Source organism: Lynx canadensis, chromosome C1 (assembly GCF_007474595.2).
Source record: "Lynx canadensis isolate LIC74 chromosome C1, mLynCan4.pri.v2, whole genome shotgun sequence".
Taxonomy (NCBI): Eukaryota; Metazoa; Chordata; class Mammalia; order Carnivora; family Felidae; genus Lynx; species Lynx canadensis.
Window position 1 is genome coordinate 187,076,996 of NC_044310.1, and position 20,765 is coordinate 187,097,760.

Here is a 20,765-nt window from a genome sequence, read left to right on the forward strand (position 1 = left end):
TTATGGTTGATCTCTTGTTTTCTTTCTTTTGCTAATTTTCCAAGAAGATAAATGTTATCTTTGCAATAAAAAAATAGCAGCTCTTATTCAGAGGTTTCAAAAAGCAAAAATGAATTTTCAAATGCCTAAATATTTATTATGGTGATGAAGTTAGATAATGCAACCAGGATTCTACAATTTTTGTTTTATTTTTATTTTTTTGGATTTTTAAAAAGTTTTTATTTATTCATTTTTGAGAGAGAGAGAGAGTGAGCGCGCAAGCAGGGGAGGGGCAGAGACAGAGGGAGACAGAGGATCCGAAGTGGGCTCTGCACCGCTGCACAGACAGCAGAGAGCCAGATGCGGGGCTCAAACTCATGAACCATGAGATCATGACGTGAACCAAAGGCAGACGCTTAGCTGACTGAGCCACCCAGGCGCCCCGCCAATTTTTGTCTTATGTGAAACAGTCTATCTACACTACCGAGCCCCAAAGGCTGGGGGCCACCTCAATTACACAGAGCAGCTCAACTGGTGTCAGTCACAAAGCATACAGAAACACAATGAATTCCTCTCTGCAGCCTTATCAGTTTTGTCTTGTCTTCTTTAACACAGTACTCCTGGTAGCTATGCCACTTGGGAAGATTCCAAAAGTAGGGCAAAGCTCTTAAGTTTACTCTTGGCATTTAGGCAATGCAACTAAATGTTTCCAAAGTGATAGACTAAATCTTCACTGCAATTCTTCGACTGAAAATGCAGAGCCAATATGACTGATTTTATTATAATCAATCCTATTAAATCTTATTTTCCCTTCAGTTCTCAGCTGTTAAAATAAAAATGTTATGTGGTACAAAAATTAGCAATGTTCCTTTTTTCCAGACATGAAATTCCTAACTCTCTAAAAAAAAAATTATACATTAGTGGGGATGATAAATATTTTTACTGAACAGTCTTGCAACTTGGTTTTATAAAAGTTAATTAACATTCAACATTTTTGGTATAATATTTGGAGAATTTAACATTCCTGAAAAAAATACTGGAGGGGGAATATACATAAGTCCTTTACCAATCCTTACTTTAAGTTCTAATTCTGCATAATTTCACATCAACCACCCAATCTCACATTTTTCAGGATGAGAAGGGCCAATGTTAATCTATTTCGATATCTCTGTAATTTATATGAGATGGTGCTTGATATTTCTGTCAATGTTCCTTTTCAAGGTCTAAAGTTTTTACCACAATTACTGAAATTCAAAAAGACTCCTAGGGGTCCCTTGGTGGCTCAGTCAGTTGAGCATCCGACTCTTGATTTCGGCTCAGGTCATGATCCGAGTGTTGTGGGATTGAGCCCTGCATTAGGCTCCGTGCTGAACGTAGAGCCTGCTTGGGATTCTCTCTCTCTGTCCCTCTGCCCCTTTCCTCTGTTCATGTTCTCTCTCTCCCATAACTAACTAACTAACTAACTAACTAACTAACTAACTAGACTTCTAATCTCTCCAACCCTCTCACAGCAAAAACTCTAAAACAAAACAACAAAAAGCAAAAATGAAATACACACCTCCCACATGGCATAGTAAAAGCTGCAGAGCTCCTGATAAGTACAGACAGGTCTTACAGTTTTAACCCCAAATAAACAACTGCTGCTCTTGGTGTATACTACAGATAATATTTCTGCAATACAAAAAACTGCCTTCAAAAGAACTGAGAACAAAGAGAAGGCATCTGATGATATGTACCACCTACGACAGCCTTTTTCAACAGGGTTCCAGGTGAGAATTAAGCCCTACTGATAATGATTTGAGTGAGACAATTTTCTCAATTCTTCCATGGATAATACTCAATAGATGTCTTGAGGCATATGAGTTAATTATTTTGTGGAACTGGTTGAGAGTAAATATAAATCTGCTAACTTCCATTATCTGACTTATGGTTAATGCTTCCCGAACATTATCGGTTATATTTCATTTCCTGACAGTATAGTCATTTTTTTTTAAGTTCTGTGCTTTATTTTTTTTAAGTTTTATTTATTTAAGTAATCTCTACAGCCCAAATGGGGCTCGAACTCATGACCCTGAGATCAAGAGTCTCATGCTCCTCCAACTGAGCTAGCTAGGCACCCCAGATTAATAATTTTTGAGGGCAGACCTTGAGGAAAAGTATAACGTGCCAGCCAGAAGTAATTATTTCTACAACCTTCTTTCTCTACAAAATTGTACAACCTCCCTAATTCCTTAAATCCTCCAATTAACATCACTGTGAAATGGCCACATAGCTTTGGTTGACAATGCTTTATACTGGTGGTTCTCAAATCTGCGTGTGCATCAGCACTACCAGGACTTTTAAAACACAGACTGCCGTGCCCAGTCCTAGAATTTCTGGTTCTGTAGATATGGGGTAGGAGCCCAAGAATTTGCATTTCTAACAAGTTCCCAAGTGATGTTGATCTCTTAAATAAAACTTATAAAGCTAATCATTTCCCCCAACCCTTTTTCTTACACATTAGAAAGTGGTACAGGTGATCCCTTATTCCCAAATAAAAAATACTCTGAAAGGCAGATCAGTTTCTATTTTTAGCCTTAACATGAACAAATGGTACTTTCTGTTATGATGTGTTCTGACTTTACTGCTTGCTCCACAGCTCACTCTGGGTCTCTCTCTTAATAAAGTTAAGAAAATCCTGAAATGACCTGTTCTGCATGCAAAATATTCTGTATCTTAAACTTTTCATATGGCAGGGAGTAGGATGGAATCATTTTTTGGACCCACCCATTGCTCCCAAGTGTTCTATTTTAAAAGTAAACAATCTCTTCCTGGTTTGGTGGGGGCTTCAGAGAACAACCAGTATCCTTTCATCCATGTGAGGTAGGCTCACAACCCCAAATCCTGCCCATGTTTCCCTCTGAATTTATTTTTCTTCTCACAGCTCTTTCAATTTCTTTGTGTTACGGAAGTTTCTCTGCCTGGGCCACCTCTTTTTTATTAGTTGTTAAAATTCATTTTAATGAGTACAAGTATCTACTGGCATGTGAGGGAAGTATGGATTAGAAGGGGCTGGAGTAGCACCAAGGAGCTAAACCCTAGGATGGCCTGTCAGGGTACATAATAATTATTCAGAGCCATGGATCTTGATATCTTAAAGGGACAGAAAACTGCTAGAAAGGGTCAGAGAATGTTTTATATCTTGCTTTTTAAAACATTGGTCAATTTGCTAAATGAAGTAAATCACTTATCTTTTATATTCATAACATACAAATTCATAATGAAGTTTATTTATATTTGAATGAACTATTAACCCAAAGAATTGATACTTTTAAAATAACAGTGGAATTACAGTACAGAGATAAAGTATTAGTGGACCAATTATAATCATAGCTTATTTGCTTCATGACCTTAAGTATATCATATATAGTCCAATTTTCAAATTGCTGAAGTGAAAATAGTACATTTAGAATAAGGGAATCTGTATCATCCTATTAATCTCGAGTTTTAAACTGCTCCCTTGAATACTATGGTTTGCTTTGTATAAAGTCCTGAAAACCCAAGTATTTTAGAATTTGATTATCATTTATTTTCCAAAATTTATTTTTATTTAACATTCTAAAAGTAACTCCGTTAAATCGTGATTTAAGACAGCTTTCTAGCTACAGTTCCATCCTCTTGTGGCATATATGACAAAGAAAAAGTAAACAAAGGGGCACTTTCTGTGCCACTTTATCAAAATAGTGACAAAAACTAAATTTATCCTGATGAAATTCCAGTTTGAAATTTTCTCACAAATCTAAAAATGTATGGAACAAAGAGAAATGGAAATAAAAAATAAGTACTTTTCAGAAATTCGCAAACAACTTCTCAAACTTGAAAGTTAAGAAAACCTTAAGAACTTTAATAGTCAGCTACTTATAAGAATTGTTGAGGAAGAAATAGTTTTGAGTTTCTTGATATTCCATTTCAAGTTTAAACAATGTTTATAATTTTTTTCCTGAGTAGTACGTAACCTGGTTCTAGGAAAACTACTAAAAGCAAGTTAATGATTACTATAAAAATGATTACTAAAAAAATTATTATGAAAAATGAGCATTTCACAACAATCATTAAAAACACTGAAGCACTCACTGGGAAAATGTGTAGGAACTGATGCAATGTCATATGTAACTCAAATGAAAACAATTTTATCAATTTATCAATTTATATCAATATAATTTATCAATTATATCAATGTTGAACTTATAGACTTTTCTTATATATCCTAACAGCTACTATGCACATATTTTTATAGTGAATGAATAAAAAAAAGTCAGCTCAACCTGAAAGCAGATGTTTGGAATGAAGTCAAAAGCAAAAAGGTCTCCATACTTTAATTATTAAAACTACTTATGTATCCAAAAACTATGCTTCTTAATGACTGACACAGTTTCTACGACTGTGTTTAACAGGAAATATAAAGTCAAAAAGCTGATGGCTCAGTATATCAAACTACTGATATAATAAATGCTTTGAGATATAAAGGAATTTTAAAATTTTAAATTAAAATTTCAACTACTTTTTTTTAAGTTCCTTTTTCTACTCAGTCTGAGAACAGTATCAAATAAAAGAAAGAAGAAATGGAAATATCTGAGTATGCTTGCAACCACAGACACTCAGAGTTGTAAAGAATGACAAACCTTCTACATTCAGACGTAACACAGAATCATCTCTTTGTGTTGTTAAATCAGTTTGAGTTCAAGTAGGTACACAATGAACAATGGCTAGGAATGCTTTTAAATGCTTTTTAAATGCTTTTAGATGACTTTTTAAATGCTTTTAAATGACTTTTAAAACTTCTTAAAAGTCAGCACCAAGATACTTATCATCTTTATTTCAATGGACAAAGTCTAAAAGGCTAAAAAATACTCACTCATATAATGGAAAGTCTCTTCAGCAAGGACTGGAGAGAGGGCATCAGATGCATGCTGCTGCTGGTGTGGGGACCGAGTCCAGTCTTCATTTTCATATAGAAATAGAGAGTCCACTCTTAGCTTATACTGGGGTAGCTGTTCTTCTAGCAGACTTACCAGCTCAACTTCAGGGAGATCCTCATTGGAGCAGACATCTAAAGAGGAGATTCCATGTAAATGAATCCAAAATATTTCAATTTACTAGTTACAGAGAAAATATCAGTGAAATTAGTTTCTAAAAGTAGGATAACCACAGAAACACTAGTCGGGATAATTTCTCCAATGATTTTTACTAATATATGCTGGTACTATATAGTTGGTCATTCTCTAGCTTTTTTTAATATGAAAACTTCTATAGCAAAAATAATACCATGAATTTTAATTATAGTCTATTTAAAAATATACTGCCTGGGTTGCTGGAGGGGAGCTGTGTAGGGGGATGGGCATTAGTGAGGGTACTTGTAATGAGCACTGAGTGTTACATGTAAGTGATGAATCAATCACTGGGTTCTACTCCTGAAACCTCTACTACATTGTATGTTAACTAACTTAAATTTAAATAGATCAATTAAAAAAAAAAAACAGACAGTTCAAGAAAGATACATATATATATATTGCTTGGTGAATATAACTATGTTTTTAAAATTTTAAATGAGTTTGGACACATTTCATATTTCCTCCTTATCAGTCTATTTAAATTTTTTTTTTTTCAACGTTTATTTATTTTTGGGACAGAGAGAGACAGAGCATGAACGGGCGAGGGGCAGAGAGAGAGGGAAACACAGGATCGGAAACAGGCTCCAGGCTCTGAGCCATCAGCCCAGAGCCCGACGCGGGGCTCGAACTCACGGACCGCGAGATCGTGACCTGGCTGAAGTCGGACGCTCAACCGACTGCGCCACCCAGGCGCCCCATCCTTATCAGTCTATTTAGTGTTGCTTAAGAGATCTGACCTCAAATAAATTATATACTTGGGAGAAAAAGACAACACAAAACAACCACCAGAAAATAGCTAGTTCAAAAGGAATAAAATGACATGTTCTTTAATAAGAGAATTTAAACTCTGTGGGAGTATTCTTTAAACTTTAGAAAAATTATATTTCAGTATATTCTCACAGCAGTTAGACATAAAAAATAAACATTTATTGGCTAAATGTTAACCAGTAATATTAACATTTCAGCAGTGTTCTAGCACTAGTACTGGAATAAGTACTTTATCATTTTTATTTTATTTTTTAAATCTTTTTTTTTTTTTCAACGTTTATTTATTTTTGGGACAGAGAGAGACAGAGCATGAACAGGGGAGGGGCAGAGAGAGAGGGAGACACAGAATCAGAAACAGGCTCCAGGCTCTGAGCCATCAGCCCAGAGCCCGACGCGGGGCTCGAACTCCCAGACCGCGAGATCGTGACCTGGCTGAAGTCGGACGCTTAACCGACTGCGCCACCCAGGCGCCCCTATCATTTTTATTTTAAAGATGTACTACATTTGAAGTCCTGAATACCTTTCACATCACTACTCTCTCACCCACACACCTCTAGCTACTTCCTGCATATACATCTCTGAACACACTTGGCTTCTCTGCCTTTATTCTGTGTTTGCTCCTGGCTTCCTGTTCCAAATACGGCCCATCATTTAACACTTGCCAAATTTAGCAGTTTACCAAAAAAGTAAACCTATCCCTTTTAACATGCTTAAAATAGAGAAAACACAGGATGTCATATCAACCCTCACACTTTATAAAGAGATCTGATATTTCCTTTGTGGGTAGTATAAAGAAACATATTCTAACTCTGGCAAAAAACAACAAAGTTCATTTTAAGAAAACATCTTAAAAGAGTAAATTTCTACAACTTGACCTTAACAATAACAGTTTAATAAATCAAATATGAGGAAGTTAACAATACCACATACCCCATCACATACCCCTCTTTACCCAGGACAAGCAGTGACTTCATAATCACAAAGATGAGATATATAATCACATAGATGAGGTACATTTAACTTTAAATATGGTTCTAAAGAAGCTCTCAACCCTTAGCAGATCTCTTTAAAAGCCCTAAAAATACAACCAAATTTTATTACTACAAATTCCATGCGATTATCCAATTTTTTCCTGCCATAAATATATCACATACAGATAGTCAGTGTAATACTCACAGGAAGAGAAGTTGACTATAAATACATGCAGACCTAAAAACAGGCTTGTAGGCAATTCAGGGGTATAATGGAAATGAAGAACAAAATTTAGCATTCATTAATAGAGCCATTATTTCCTAGAAATTGTCTTTTAATATGTACTAATGAAATTCTAATGAATTATTTATGAATTCTAATTATTATTGAATTCTAATGAAAATTTAAGGTTACCAATTCCCTACTTGCAAGAGGTAATTTTAAAAATGAGTACACATGGGTCACCTGGGTGGCTCAGTCAGTTAAGCATCCGACTCGATTTCAGCTCAGGTCAAGATCCCACGGTCATGTGACTGAACCCCACATGGGGCTCCATGCTGAGCATGGAGCTTAAGATTCTCTTTCTCTCTCTGTCCCTCTCCCCTCCTCTCTAAAATAAAATGAGTATACAATCAAGGTTTAGTAGGCTAAATATCCTTGACTAGCTCCCCCTATTTGCTTCTGTGTTCCTAATAATGTGCTATTTACTACTCTCCTGCTTATCCTCTTTTCTTTTTCTGATTATACAGTCTTTTTTTTTTTTTCCTTAATTCTCAAGTTATTTAACATACAGTGTTAGTCTTGGCTTCAGGAGTAGATTCCAGTGATTCATCACATATAACACCTGAGCTCATCCCAATAAGTGCCCTCCTTAATGCCCATCATCCATTTTCCCTACCCCCATAAACCCTCAGTTTGTTTGCTGTATTTAAGAGTCTCTTAAGGTTTGCCTCCCTCTCAGTTTTTATTTTCTTTCTCCTACCCTTCCCCTATGATCATCTGTTAAGTTTCTCAAATTCCACATATGAGTGAAATCATGTGATATCTTTCTCTGATTATCCAGTCTTAACAATTCCCTTGCTAACATTTATCTTTCAAATGTCCCTTCCATATGCCAAATTCTTTGTAGCCACATTGTGTCCATTTAATATCAAGGACTCCTCTTGTTCCTCTTTTTTTCAACGTTTTTATTTATTTTTGGGACAGAGAGAGACAGAGCATGAACGGGGGAGGGGCAGAGAGAGAGGGAGACACAGAATCAGAAACAGGCTCCAGGCTCCGAGCCATCGGCCCAGAGCCCGACGCGGGGCTCGAACTCACGGACCGCGAGATCGTGACCTGGCTGAAGTCGGACGCTTAACCGACTGCGCCACCCAGGCGCCCCTAAATATTTTTTTTTTTTCAACGTTTTTATTTATTTTTGGGACAGAGAGAGACAGAGCATGAACGGGGGAGGGGCAGAGAGAGAGGGAGACACAGAATCGGAAACAGGCTCCAGGCTCCGAGCCATCGGCCCAGAGCCTCCTCTTGTTCCTCTTGAAGAGCCTCAAAACTGGTTTGCTCGCATACACTCAAATTTTCATCTACATCTTCATATCTACATTATGTCACTCTCCTACACAAGGCGAAAAGAGGTCAGAATTTCATCTAGCCATTGTAGAAAACCCTTATGAACAGGTGGGATAATCAGTAAAGATCTTAGGCCATACCTACTGGTAGTAGGATTAAATTAATGCTAGAACAAAGCATATTACAGTATGATCTAAAGTGTGATCTAGAGACCCACATAACAAAGATTAAAAACAAGCCTCAACAAACTACAAGAGACTCTTAAATACAGAGAACAAATTAAGGGTGGATGGGGGGGTGGGGGAGAGGGAAAATGGGTGATGGGCATGGTGGAGGGCATTTGTTGGGATGAGCACTGGGTGTTGTATGTAAGCGATTTGACAATAAATTATATTCATAAAAAAAAAAAAAAAGGCCAGGTCTCAAAAGGATCAACTTTATCAGCATGTAACTTTAAGGACACGCCAGAACAAATTTTAACACTCTTCCAAGGAAGACAACAAAATCTAAACATTTAACAATGTAACATTCAAAATATTCAGTATTTGGTCAAAAATTACTAGATATGCAAAGAATAAGCAAACTGTAATCCATTACCAGTTGGAAAATGAACCAATAGAAATAGGCTCAGTAATGACAAAGATGATAAAAATAGTAAACAACAATTTAAAAACAGCAATTATTAATATGCTCAAAGATTTAAATTTTTTTTTAAGGTTTATTCATTTTTCAGAGACAGACAGAGCATGAGCTGGGGAGGGGCAGAGAGAGAGGGAGACACAGAATCCGAAACAGGCTCCAGGCTCTGGCTGTCAGCACAGAGCCTGACGCGGGGCCTGAACTCACAGACAGAGAGATCATGAGCTGAGCTGAAGTCAGACGCTCAACCAACTGAGCCACCCAGGCACCCCTAATATGCTCAAAGATTTAAAAGGAAAACATAAACCTGATGAAAAGAAACAGAAGTTATATCGATCTTTATAAACCCTGAGTAGAACTAGAGTACAATGTCTAAATTGAAAAACTCACTGGGTAACATTAACAGATTAGACATTCCCCAAATGAAAAGAACTGAGGTAGACTTGAAGGCATAGTAATGGAAACAATCGAAAATGAAGCATTAAGAAAAAAAAAAAAAACTGGGGGGAAAATGAACAGATCATCAGTGATTTGTGTCACAGTATCAAGCAGTCTAACATACATGCAATTGGAGTTATAGAAGAGGGGAGATATCACAATAAAACTGAATAAAAATTTGAAAAAAACTTTGGGTTTGGATGGACTTCAGAATTTTTTGGAGTTTTAGAAAGGTAGTGCTAAGCATCTACTATACGATATATAACATCACCAACTGGTTTTGTAGCAGCACCCCATATTTAAATACATTAATACACATTCAGCAAGCAAATATTCACGCTAAGTGAGATAAATCTAGAAACAGCTACACAAGTCAAGCTTTGCGGACCAATGAATTTAAGAACCAAAGTCTAGAAAAAACTTTGAGTATTCAGAGTTGTTTTGATTTGGTCTTACAGACAAGGGCTTATGGGCCCATACCCATGTTTGAATAACCTTTATGTCCTGAGAGCTTCTTAAGTGCCTAAATGTTGTCACATGCTTGCAAGGTATATAAATGCAAGCAACTCTTTCCTTGTAGGGATAGGAAGATATGAATAGAAAGGCAAGATGGGAAGAGAGTAAGTATGATGCAGTTCCTTCTGACCAGGGCTCACATGGTACAGAAGAATCCAACATAGATGACACAGAAGACACAAGGCAGATTTTGATAATTCAGTAAGGGCCTAGGAGAAAGAAATATTAATTCAGTGGATCTCTCAGGAGATCAGGCTGGAAAGCGAAGCCAGGGTTTCATCATGGTAGATCTTACATACTAGACTGAGGCATCTGCATTTTATCCTGTAAGGAATAGCACTTCAATATTTATTAAACTGGACTCACCAGTGATACTCTCTGAGTCTCTGTGATTGCTATTCATGAGGTTTTCTTCACCTGTTGGTGATGTAAAAATGGCATTCTGTGATTGACTCATGCAGGATCCTTTCTTGCTTTGGTTGATAAGGACAGCTTTGGTGTGTATCAGAGTAAAGGAAATCCATCAAGCCATTCAATAATGAAATGGATCTGGTCGTATAGATATTTTCTTTTAAACAGATTTTTTCTGATGAGTCAAATGACATCTGTAGCAATGAGTGCTCTCATGTGATTATCATACTCTGGCGAGTCATGACCTAAAACAGAACACATCAAATGACTTTAGAATTCAGCATGCTCTTTAATAACAGTTCAATTACCTGGAATCTCTGTCATTAAAAATGTTTTCCTAGTGATACATACAACATGGATAAATGTCAAAATAATTATGCCAGATGAAAGTCAGATAAAAACAAAATATATTGTTTATGATTCCATTAACATAAAATTCTAAAAATGTGAGCCTATCTATAGCAACAAAAAACAGATCAGTGGCTGCCTGGGGTTGGGGGACAGATTTCCAAGGGCAGGAGAAAAGCTTTGGAGATGATGAATATGTTCATTATTGTGATATTTGGTGTTGGTTTCACAATTATATATACATGCCAAAAGCTATCAAATTATTCACCTGAAATATGTGCAATCTAATAATAAATTATAATAATGTTTAAAAAATTTAATGATACTCAACTGTTTAAAATAAAATAATACTAATACTACTACTAATAATAATTATAATTATTTTTGTGAAGTCTATAGCATATGTAGAAGTAAAATGTATTATAGTATTACAGGCCAGGAGGAGAAAAATGAAAATATACTGTTATAAGGCTTTTATATTGTATGTGAAATGGTAAAACATTATTGAAGGTAATCTGTGATAAGTTAAAGCTATATACTATAAACCTGAAAGTAACCAATAAAATAACTCAAGAATTACAGATAATAAATCAACAAAAGAGATGAAGTGGAATAATATAAAATAGTTTCTCAACTCTGGCACTACTGGTATCTGGGGATAATGCTTTGTCATGTGCATTGCAGGATGTTTAGCAGTTATGCCAGCAGAATTTTCTCCCCAGACCTTCTCTCAGTTGTAACAACCAAAAATGTCTGCAAACATTGCCAAATGTCCCCTGGTAGGCAAAAACATTCCCAGTTGAGAACCAATAATATAAAATATGCTCAACCTTACTATAACTAAAATAAATAAAAATGTAAACATTTTTCACCCATTAGATAAGCAAACATTAAGTTTTATTATATTCATTGTTGGAGAGGGCATGGAAAAAGCAGCACTCATACTGTTGATAAAAGTGCAAACTGGTACAAACTTTTAGAAAGGCTATTTGGCAATGTATACCAAACTTTTAAGTGCACATACACTACAATTCAACAATTCTACCACTATGAATTTATAATGTGGTTATATTCACAAAGTGTATCAAGACGTAGGCACAAGAATGCACATGTGGTTATTTTTTTAAAAGCATATGCACACAAATGTAAAGAAAATATCCATAAAGAAATGGTTAAGGGGCACCTGGGTGGCTCAGTAAGTTAAGCATCCAAGTCTTGATTTTGGCTCAGGTCATGATCTCACGGTTTGTGAGTTCGAGCCCCGCATTGAGCTCTGCACTGACAGCTCAGATCTGGCCTGCTTGAGATTCTCTCTCTCCTTCTGCCCCTCCCCGCTCTCTCTCTGTCTCTCTCAAAAATAAATAAATAAATATTAAAAAAAAAATTTTAAGTCCAATAAAAAAGAAGTGGTTTAATAAAGATACATACCAAGGAATGCAATGCATTAAACATATGTGTATACTTGAAAAAAACAACTGTTATCAGTTAGGGAAACTATTTAATACTGATTATAAGCCTAGCTTTATATCAAAAGACAGTCTCTACTAAATAGTCTCTACTTAGCAACTTGCAGCTTCTATTTATGGCTAATTCATTCCCATGCATACTATTTACAGGCATTGTAAACAAGAGTCACAATAGGAACAAAATAAAGGCATTAAAAGAAACTGAAAAATGGTCACTGAAGTAGATACAGAAGCGTTCTCAGTAAATGCTAGGCAAAAGAGTTTCAATGATGAAATAGGCAACAGAATTAAACATTACAGAAAAGGCAAAGGGGAAATTTGGTTTAAAAAGAGGGTGCTGAGACCATAGAATCAATGTTAACCTTCTAGAAACCAGTTCAGCCACAAAGTTAGGCCCAGGGCCAGGCTGCAAGGAGTCAGGAAGTGAGGTAGTAAGAATGGAGTTTACTGAGTACAGACCAAGATTTCCAACACCCAGACTTTAAGGTTTACATGGACCAGTAAAATTTGGAAAACTTCTGTGATTATTGGCATAGGGTTGCCTTTTTTTTGAAAAATACATTGTGTAAGGAAAAAAAGACATAATGGAATAAACAACTCCTTCCCAAAAAAGGAGTTATAATTTTTTGTTGACATAATAAAAATTTAATTTTTCTATTTGAATTCAGAAAATTTTAATAAATACAAATTTAAAAATTCTATACTAAAAGGCAACCTACAGAATGGGTGAAGATATTTGCAAAGAACATATCTAATAAAGGATTAGTATCCAAAATATATAAAGAACTTATACAATTCAACACCTAAAATACAAATAATCCAATTAAAAAATGGGCAGAAGACATGAATAGACATTTTTTCAAAGAAGACATACAGATGGCTAACAGACACATGAAAAGATGCTCAACATCACTCATCATCAGGGAAATATAAATCAAAACTACAATGAGATATCACCTCACACTTATCAGAATGGCTAAAATATAAAACACAAAAAATAACACGTGTTGGTGAGGATGTGGAGAAAAATGAACACTTGTGCACCGTTAGTGGGAATGCAAACTGGTGCAGCCAGTATGGAAAACAATATGGATTCTCCTCAAAAAATTAAAATTAGAACTACACTATGATTTAGCAACTACTAGGTATCTACCTAAAGAATACAAAAAGACTAATTCAAATGGATACATGCATCCTGATGTTTACAGCAGCATTATTTATAATAGCCAAATTACAGTAACAGCCTGTGTCTATCGACTGATGAATGGATAAAGAAGATGCGGTATGTACACACATACACACACACACACACACACACACTGGAATATTAGCCATAAAAAAGAATGAAATCTTGTCATTTGCAACACGGATGGAACTAAAGTATTATGCTAAGTGAAATAAGTCAGAGAAAGACAAATACCGTATGGTTTCATTCATATGTGGAATTTAATAAACAAAACAAACGAGCAAAGGAAAAAAGGGAGAGACAAACCAAGAAACAGACTCTTAACTACAGAGAACAAACTGATGGTTACCAGACTGGAGGTGGGTGGGGGGATGTGTTAAATAGGTAATGGGAGTAAGGAGTGCACTAGTGATGAGCACTGAGTGTTTTATGGAAATGCTGAATCCCTATATTATACACCTGAAACTAATATTACACTGTATGTTAACTGGAATATAAATAAAAACTTAATTCCCACCAACAGTGTAAAAGTGTTTCCTTTTCTCCACATCCTCGCCAACATCTATTGTTTCTAGATTTGTTCATTTTAGCTATTCTGACAGGTGTGAGATGGTACTTCATTGTGGTTTTGATTTGTATTTCCCTGATGATGAGTGATGTTGAGCATTTTTTAATGTGTCTGTTAGCCATCTGGACGTCTTCTTTGGAAAAGTGTCTATTCATGTCTTCTGGCCATTTCTTCACTGGATTATTTGTTTTCTGGGTGTTGAGTTTGGATAAGTTCTTTATAGATTTTAGATACTAACCCTTTATCTGATATGTCATTTGCAAATATCCTCTCCCAGTCCATTGGTTGCCTTTTAGTTTTGTTGTTTCCTTCGCTGTGCAGAAGCTTTTTATCTTGATGAGGTCCCAATAGGTCATTTTTTGCTTTTGTTTCCCTTGTCTCCAACAGGTGCAGTCACTCTGGAGAACAGTATGAAGGTTCCCCCAAAAGTTAAAAATATAACTACCCTACGACCCAGCAATTGCACTACTAGGTTATTTATACAAAGGATACAAAAATGATGATTTGAAGGGGCACATGCACCCTAATGTTTATAGCAGTGCTATCCCCAAAGCCAAATTATGGAAAGAGCCCAAATGTCCATCGACTGATGAATGGATAAAGAAAATATGGTTGGGGTACCTGGGTGGCTCAGTCAGTCAAGCCTCTGACTTCAACTCAGGTCATGACTCATGGTCTGTGAGTTTGAGCCTCGCATCAGGCTCTGTGTTGACAGCTCAGAGCCTGGAGCCTGCTTCAGATTCTGTGTCTCCCTCTCTCTCTCTCTCCCCACCCCCTCACTTGTGCTCTCTCTCTCCCTCAAAAACAAGTAAACATTAAAAAATTTTTTAAAGAAGATGTGGTATACATATATAATGGAATATTATTCAGTGATCAAAAAGAATGAAATCTTGCCACTTGCAACAACATGGATGGAACTGGAGGCAATTATGATAAGTGAAAGAAGTCAGAGAATGACAAATATCAGAAAATCACTCATGTGGAATTTAAGAAACACAACAGATGAACATAGGGGAAAGGAAGGACAAATAAGATAAAAACAGAGAGGGAGGCAAACCATAATAGACTCTTAAATATAGAGAATGAACCGAGGGTTGCTGAAGGGGAGGTGGGCAGGGGGATGGGCCGAAGGGGTGAAGGGCATTAAGGAGGACACTTGTTGGGATGAGCACTGGGTGTTACATGAAAGTCATGAATCAATGGGTTCTACTCCTGAAACCAATACTACACTGTATGTTAACTAACTTGACTTAAAAAAATCAAAAACAAAAAAATAAAAAAACTTAAGACAGCAATCTGCAGTGGCCAGTGCAAAATGAAGTAAAATTCAAAAGTATTTCTTTAGGTATTTTGATTTTAACTCCAGCTGTCAAAAATTCATTTTCATATGCAAGATCAGTCTATTGTATGCAATTGAATTCTTCCCCATGTACCTTATTGTCCAAATTGCCATTCCTAAATCAATCACCACAAAGGAAAAGGAATGAAAATTGGATCAAACCAATAAAGATTTGCCCACTCCCATACCCTGAAACTGGGAGGAAGAAGAAAGCAAACTCTGAAATATATGACCATCAGGTATTTGAACAAAATCTTAATTAGGGGTTCTGCCAAAAAAGAAGTGGGGGAGGGGATAATGATTCGTCAGTAGGCAAACAAAAACTTTCTTAAGTCTTTATGTTACATATAATCTTTACCAAGGTCTTTTAAATTATAATACTCCAGAGACCCAAATTTATAGATTATTAACCCGGCAATGTATTTTTAAAAATAGAATGGTAATGCAAATATAAGAATAAGCATGCTAGTGTATAACAGGCTATCTAGTGCAGGGTAAGCAAACTATTGCCTGAAAGATGAATTTGGCCTGCCCCTGAGATAAGAATAGTTTTTACATTTTTGGGACGCCTGGGTGGCTCAGTTGATTGGGCAACCGACTTCGGCTCAGGTCATGATCTCACAGTTTGTGAGTTTGAGCCCCATGTCGGGCTCTGTGCTGACAGCTCAGAGCCTGGAGCCTACTTCGGATTCTGTGTCTCCCCCTCTCTCTACCCCTCCCCTGCTCACACTCTGTGTCTGTCTCTCAATAATAAATAAACCTTAAAAATTTTTTTTTAAAGAATAGTTTTTGCATTTTTAAATAGTTGAAAAAAATCAAAGTTATAATGATTCAAAATGTGTGACAATTATATGTAATTCAAATTTCAGTGTCATAAATGAAGTTTTACTGGAACACAGCCACACTCACTTATTGATAAGTGATTGGGCTTTCATGCCTCAGTGGGAGAGCTTAGTAATTGTGACAGAGACCTTATAAGTCAGGCAACACCTAACATATTTACTCTCTGACCCTTTACAGAAAAAGTTTGCCAATTCCCGATCTAGTAGTAAAATAATTCAGGGATTAAATAATCATCTGTCTAAATCAATGATTTCCTAGATCAACTTCTTAAACAGGGTTCCACCCTACATTTAGATACTTATAATTAGATCACTACTTCTTGAAGAATTTCAGTAAAGAATAGACTTTTATTTCCTACACTTACAAGTGTATTTAAAGTTATTTCAATTTATAAGAAAGCATTTTTTAAAAAGTAGTAAGTTACAAATTTGCATGTGAAGAAAGAAGTAGAGAGGAAAGGAAGATAAAAAAGGAAGAAACAGAGGGAGCAGGAGGGAGATGAAAAAGGAGAGAATAGAAGCCAAGTGCCTCTCATACTGGGCCAAATTGGTTTTTAAACAGAACTATGGTTCTTAAACATATTTTAATCAAAGACCATTGTGAAAATCTAATGATAACCTTGGGACGTTCTGCCTGCCACTCTTACCTACTAGGTGGTTTACTCTTATTATAGCATTCCTACTTTTTCTGTTTTTTATATTTACATGTATCACATAGAAACACAGACACAAAAAAACTGTGTATAAAGTTCAACTATGGACTCCAGATCTTTGCTCTGGAGGATTGCTTTTTAATTAGTTTTGGAGGTGGTGTTAATTGTTTAGCCTTAACTCTTCTATATAAGAATAAAGAATACCAAGTTGAATACAGAACTAAGTCCATCTTCAGAGTCGTGCAGGAAGAATCTAGACTTCCAGGGCAATCCAGGAACCTGCCTAACCAGAAGACTGTGTACCAGATCAGAGATGATCTGGAAATGATATGTTCTTTCCGATGACTCTTTAGAGCTAAGGAAATAGACCCTTTGGATGTGCCCTAGTCTAGATCTGAGTGCCTCAGTAGGATTAGTTTGGAGTAGCAATGCTGAGCATAGAACAATGTATGCACCTTGGCATCAGACAAACCTGAATTTTTATCTTATTTACTGGTCTTCTGGCCCTGAGCACATTATTTAACAGTTCCTCATTGTCAAGGTGGGAGTAATAATTTACTCTTTATAGGGAGGGTCAGGTATGAGAACTACATAAAAAATAGAAATTCCTAGTTTGGTACCTGACATACAGTAGACACTAAAATGCTCATTCCCTTCAGCTTCCCCTTTTGTTTGGGCCTAAAGAAAAGATGATGTCTTCTGCCTAGTATTTCTTAAATTTCTGGCTCAACAGCCAACTCTGAGCTCAGAATAGCTACCCTGTTTAGACTACTCTATAGTCTAACGATTGAATAATCTTCATATATAAAGAGAAAAGGACTGAGCAATAAAGTGACGGGTGCCTTATAAAGCAGGACAACTGAAGAAGATTTTTACTGAAGTTCATTCCTTCAAGGATTCTGGGGAAGGGATGTTACAATAAAAGTCTTAACTATAACTAGTATCTTTATTCATAGCATAGAAGCTATATTGGTTTCCTACTGCTGCTGCAACAAATTACCAAAAATTTAGTGGCTTGAAACGACACCAGTTTGTTATCTTACAGTTCTGGACATCAAAGGATGAAGTGGTTTCAATGGGCCAAAACCAAGGTATTGGAAGGTCTGTGCTTCTTCTGAAGGCTCTAGGGAAGAATCCATTTCCTTGTCTTTTCTAGCTTCTAAGTCTGCATTCCTTGGCTCAGGACACTTTCCTCCACCTTCAGAGCCAGTAGTAGCAAAGCATCTTCAAATCTCTCTGCTTCTACTGCTACAAAACCTTCATCAAATCACTCTCTACCTCCCTTGTATAAATATGGACACCTATGATTACATTTAGGACCCAACTAGAAAATCCAGGATAACCTCCCCATCTCAAAATCTTTAATTTAGTCCCTTCTGCAAAATCCCTTATGCCATATAAGGTAATATTCACAGGTTCCAGAGTATTAGGATCTGGGTCTCTTTGACAGCCATTATCCAGCCTACTGACAGCGGTTAAGAACATGGATTCTGGATCTAGGCTGCCTATATTTGAACCCCAGTTCCACCACTTACTAGTTGTACGACCTTGGACAAATTACTTAATCTCATTTTTTTCACCTAAAAATGGACCTAATAACAGGCTCTATTTATTTGGTGGCTATGGGGATTAAGTGAGTTAGGAGAGGATAGTATTAACACCCACCTCAGAGAATCAGTTGGGGGAATTACACAAGTTAATACATGTAATAGAACAATGCTTTAGAATAGAGTAAATTCTATGCAAATATTAGTTACTATTTCTATCATTACTAAATGGTACTACTTTAGTATCATTAATAATATTATTGTTATTGTGCCTTACACAAAGTTGGGAACAATGTAAACCATACTTGTGACACTTAATGGCATTTTTCTCTTAACATAAGAAATCCCATTTACTGCCTGCCCTCTAACAAGTGATGTCAGTTTAGTGACATTTATCATTTTCCTTTCTAAGAAAGACTGCAGAATCAGAGTTCTAAATGTAGTAGAAACTGCTGGCAAACTCTGGCAAGCACAAACAACACATTTTCAGTGCCCTTCCTCGTTCGTACAACATATTCTTAGTATCTCCTTGAGCACCAACTATTTTTTATGCTCCATTTTTATTCACTCTTTTCAGGAACAACTTCAATGCTTTTCTCTGATCAACCAAACATGCATTATTTAACAAGAAGCCAACCTTTATAAATCATGCACATCTAGGAGAAAATAAAGTAAAATAGCCAAGTGACTTACTTAAACAAGAATATGACTTAAGAAGAACAACCAAAACATGTCATTGATGGGGATATTATTGGAAGAACACATCATGGCTAATGACTTAGTTTAGCCTAGCCATGGAAACTAAATGGTCAACAGTGTGTGCCTAAATATAGGTTCTGTGCCTTAAAAAAAATCTTGCTACTTCCTTAAAACAGGATATGCTGGCCAAAATAGGCTTACAGAAAAGACTAAAACAATTCAGAGAAACCTCATCTCAACAAAAGCACAGAGCCTACAATTAAAGTAAACAAAAGATTTAACAAACACATAGGGGCTATTGGGTGGCTTAGTCAGTTAAGCATCCGACTCTTGAATTTGGCTCAGGTCATGATCTCAGAAACTGTGAGATCAAGCCCTAAATCAGGCTCCATGCTGACAGTGAGGAGCCTGCATGGGATTCTTTCTCTCCCTTTCTCTCTGCTCCTTCCCACCCTCAAACTAAACATTAAACAATAAAAAAAAAAAAAAAAAAAAAAAAATTTAACAAATACTTAAGTTAGAAATACACTTTAAAACTTTACTATACAAATAATACTTTGGGGATTAATTTAGAGTACATGTTGTCTGCTTATTTGCATGGAGAAATGGGAAGAGTGCCAATCACCATCAGCAGGAGCTCTTTTAGGCAGCAACAACCCTAATCCGGTCTAAAGATAACCTGTATAATTTAAAAAATAAAATAAATTTACTATATTTATACATTAAATAGATTTTTGATGCAGATATGCACTAATTTTAATGTTGTCCAGCTACATCAAAGGTAAGATTTACCAAAAAACCCATTAATTTTAAAACCAGGTCTTAAATCACAAAAAAAGACAGTATGATTGCTTTAGTATAACAGTTGAAAAAAGGGGTGGGGTGTCACCACCACAATCCATCCTGAAGAGTGAGTAGCAGACCTCACAAAGGCAGAGACCACACATCAACACCACGTCTAGCTGGACTGATGTGCCCCAGTATATTACAATCGGCTATATTCAGCATAGCTATCCTACCAGCAGTTGTAAAGTTCACCCTTAGGAAACAGGAATTGTGCCCAGCAAATATTTTGTATCCCCCCTTTTTTGGTATCATCTCTTTTTTTTGTATCCCCCCCCCCTTTTTAGAGATCTTTTTTAGATTTAAAGATCAGTAGGATTTTCAGAATATGAAATATATGGAGGCAGCTCTACTTACAAACAGGTTGGATTCCAAAGGCTGTTAAATCCATTGGTTTAAAAGCCCAAAACCATAAGTGAGATTCAGGTTTATGGGCTCTGCATTCCTTTCTACCTGATATGATACATTTTGGGCATTTTTTAAAAACTTCTCTGTTTTGTTTACAATAAATATTTGCTGAGGCAGACAAACCCCCGCCACAATCTCTACCAACAGCAGAAGGGAGGGAACTTCTGGCAGCTAAGGAATCCGCACCAGAGCTTCACCTGCAGATAAGGAAAAACCCATGGTGCCATCTGTGGTTTCTGATAAGTTTCCACAGAAGCACTTGCATTCACCATGCTTAGCCTTTAAATTCTTAAATTCCTAACTTTAAATGAATTAATCTTTGAATAAATAAGTAAAAAGGCATCCCACTTTAGCAATCATCCTCTGCCAAAACAATTTCTAATTTTTTTTAATGTTTATTTTTGAGAGAGAGAGAGAGAGAGAC

General features: G+C 36.2%; 1 protein-coding gene across 3 annotated transcripts in view; it reads right to left on the reverse strand.

The window, feature by feature from the left end:
* TRAK2 (trafficking kinesin protein 2) overlaps window positions 1-20,765 on the reverse strand; it is a 65,858-nt gene that overhangs the window by 27,018 nt on the left and 18,075 nt on the right. For 2 of the 3 annotated variants that reach the window (XM_030324103.1, XM_030324105.1), the window contains 2 exons: window positions 10,398-10,687; window positions 4,874-5,068 (listed from right to left, as the gene is read on the reverse strand). In XM_030324103.1, coding sequence (XP_030179963.1) covers window positions 4,874-5,068; window positions 10,398-10,488 — 286 coding nt within the window. In that variant the 5' untranslated portion in view covers window positions 10,489-10,687. Of the gene's footprint in view, window positions 1-4,873; window positions 5,069-10,397; window positions 10,688-20,290; window positions 20,407-20,765 lie in introns of those variants that run through there. The other variant, XM_030324104.1, reaches the window with a different exon arrangement.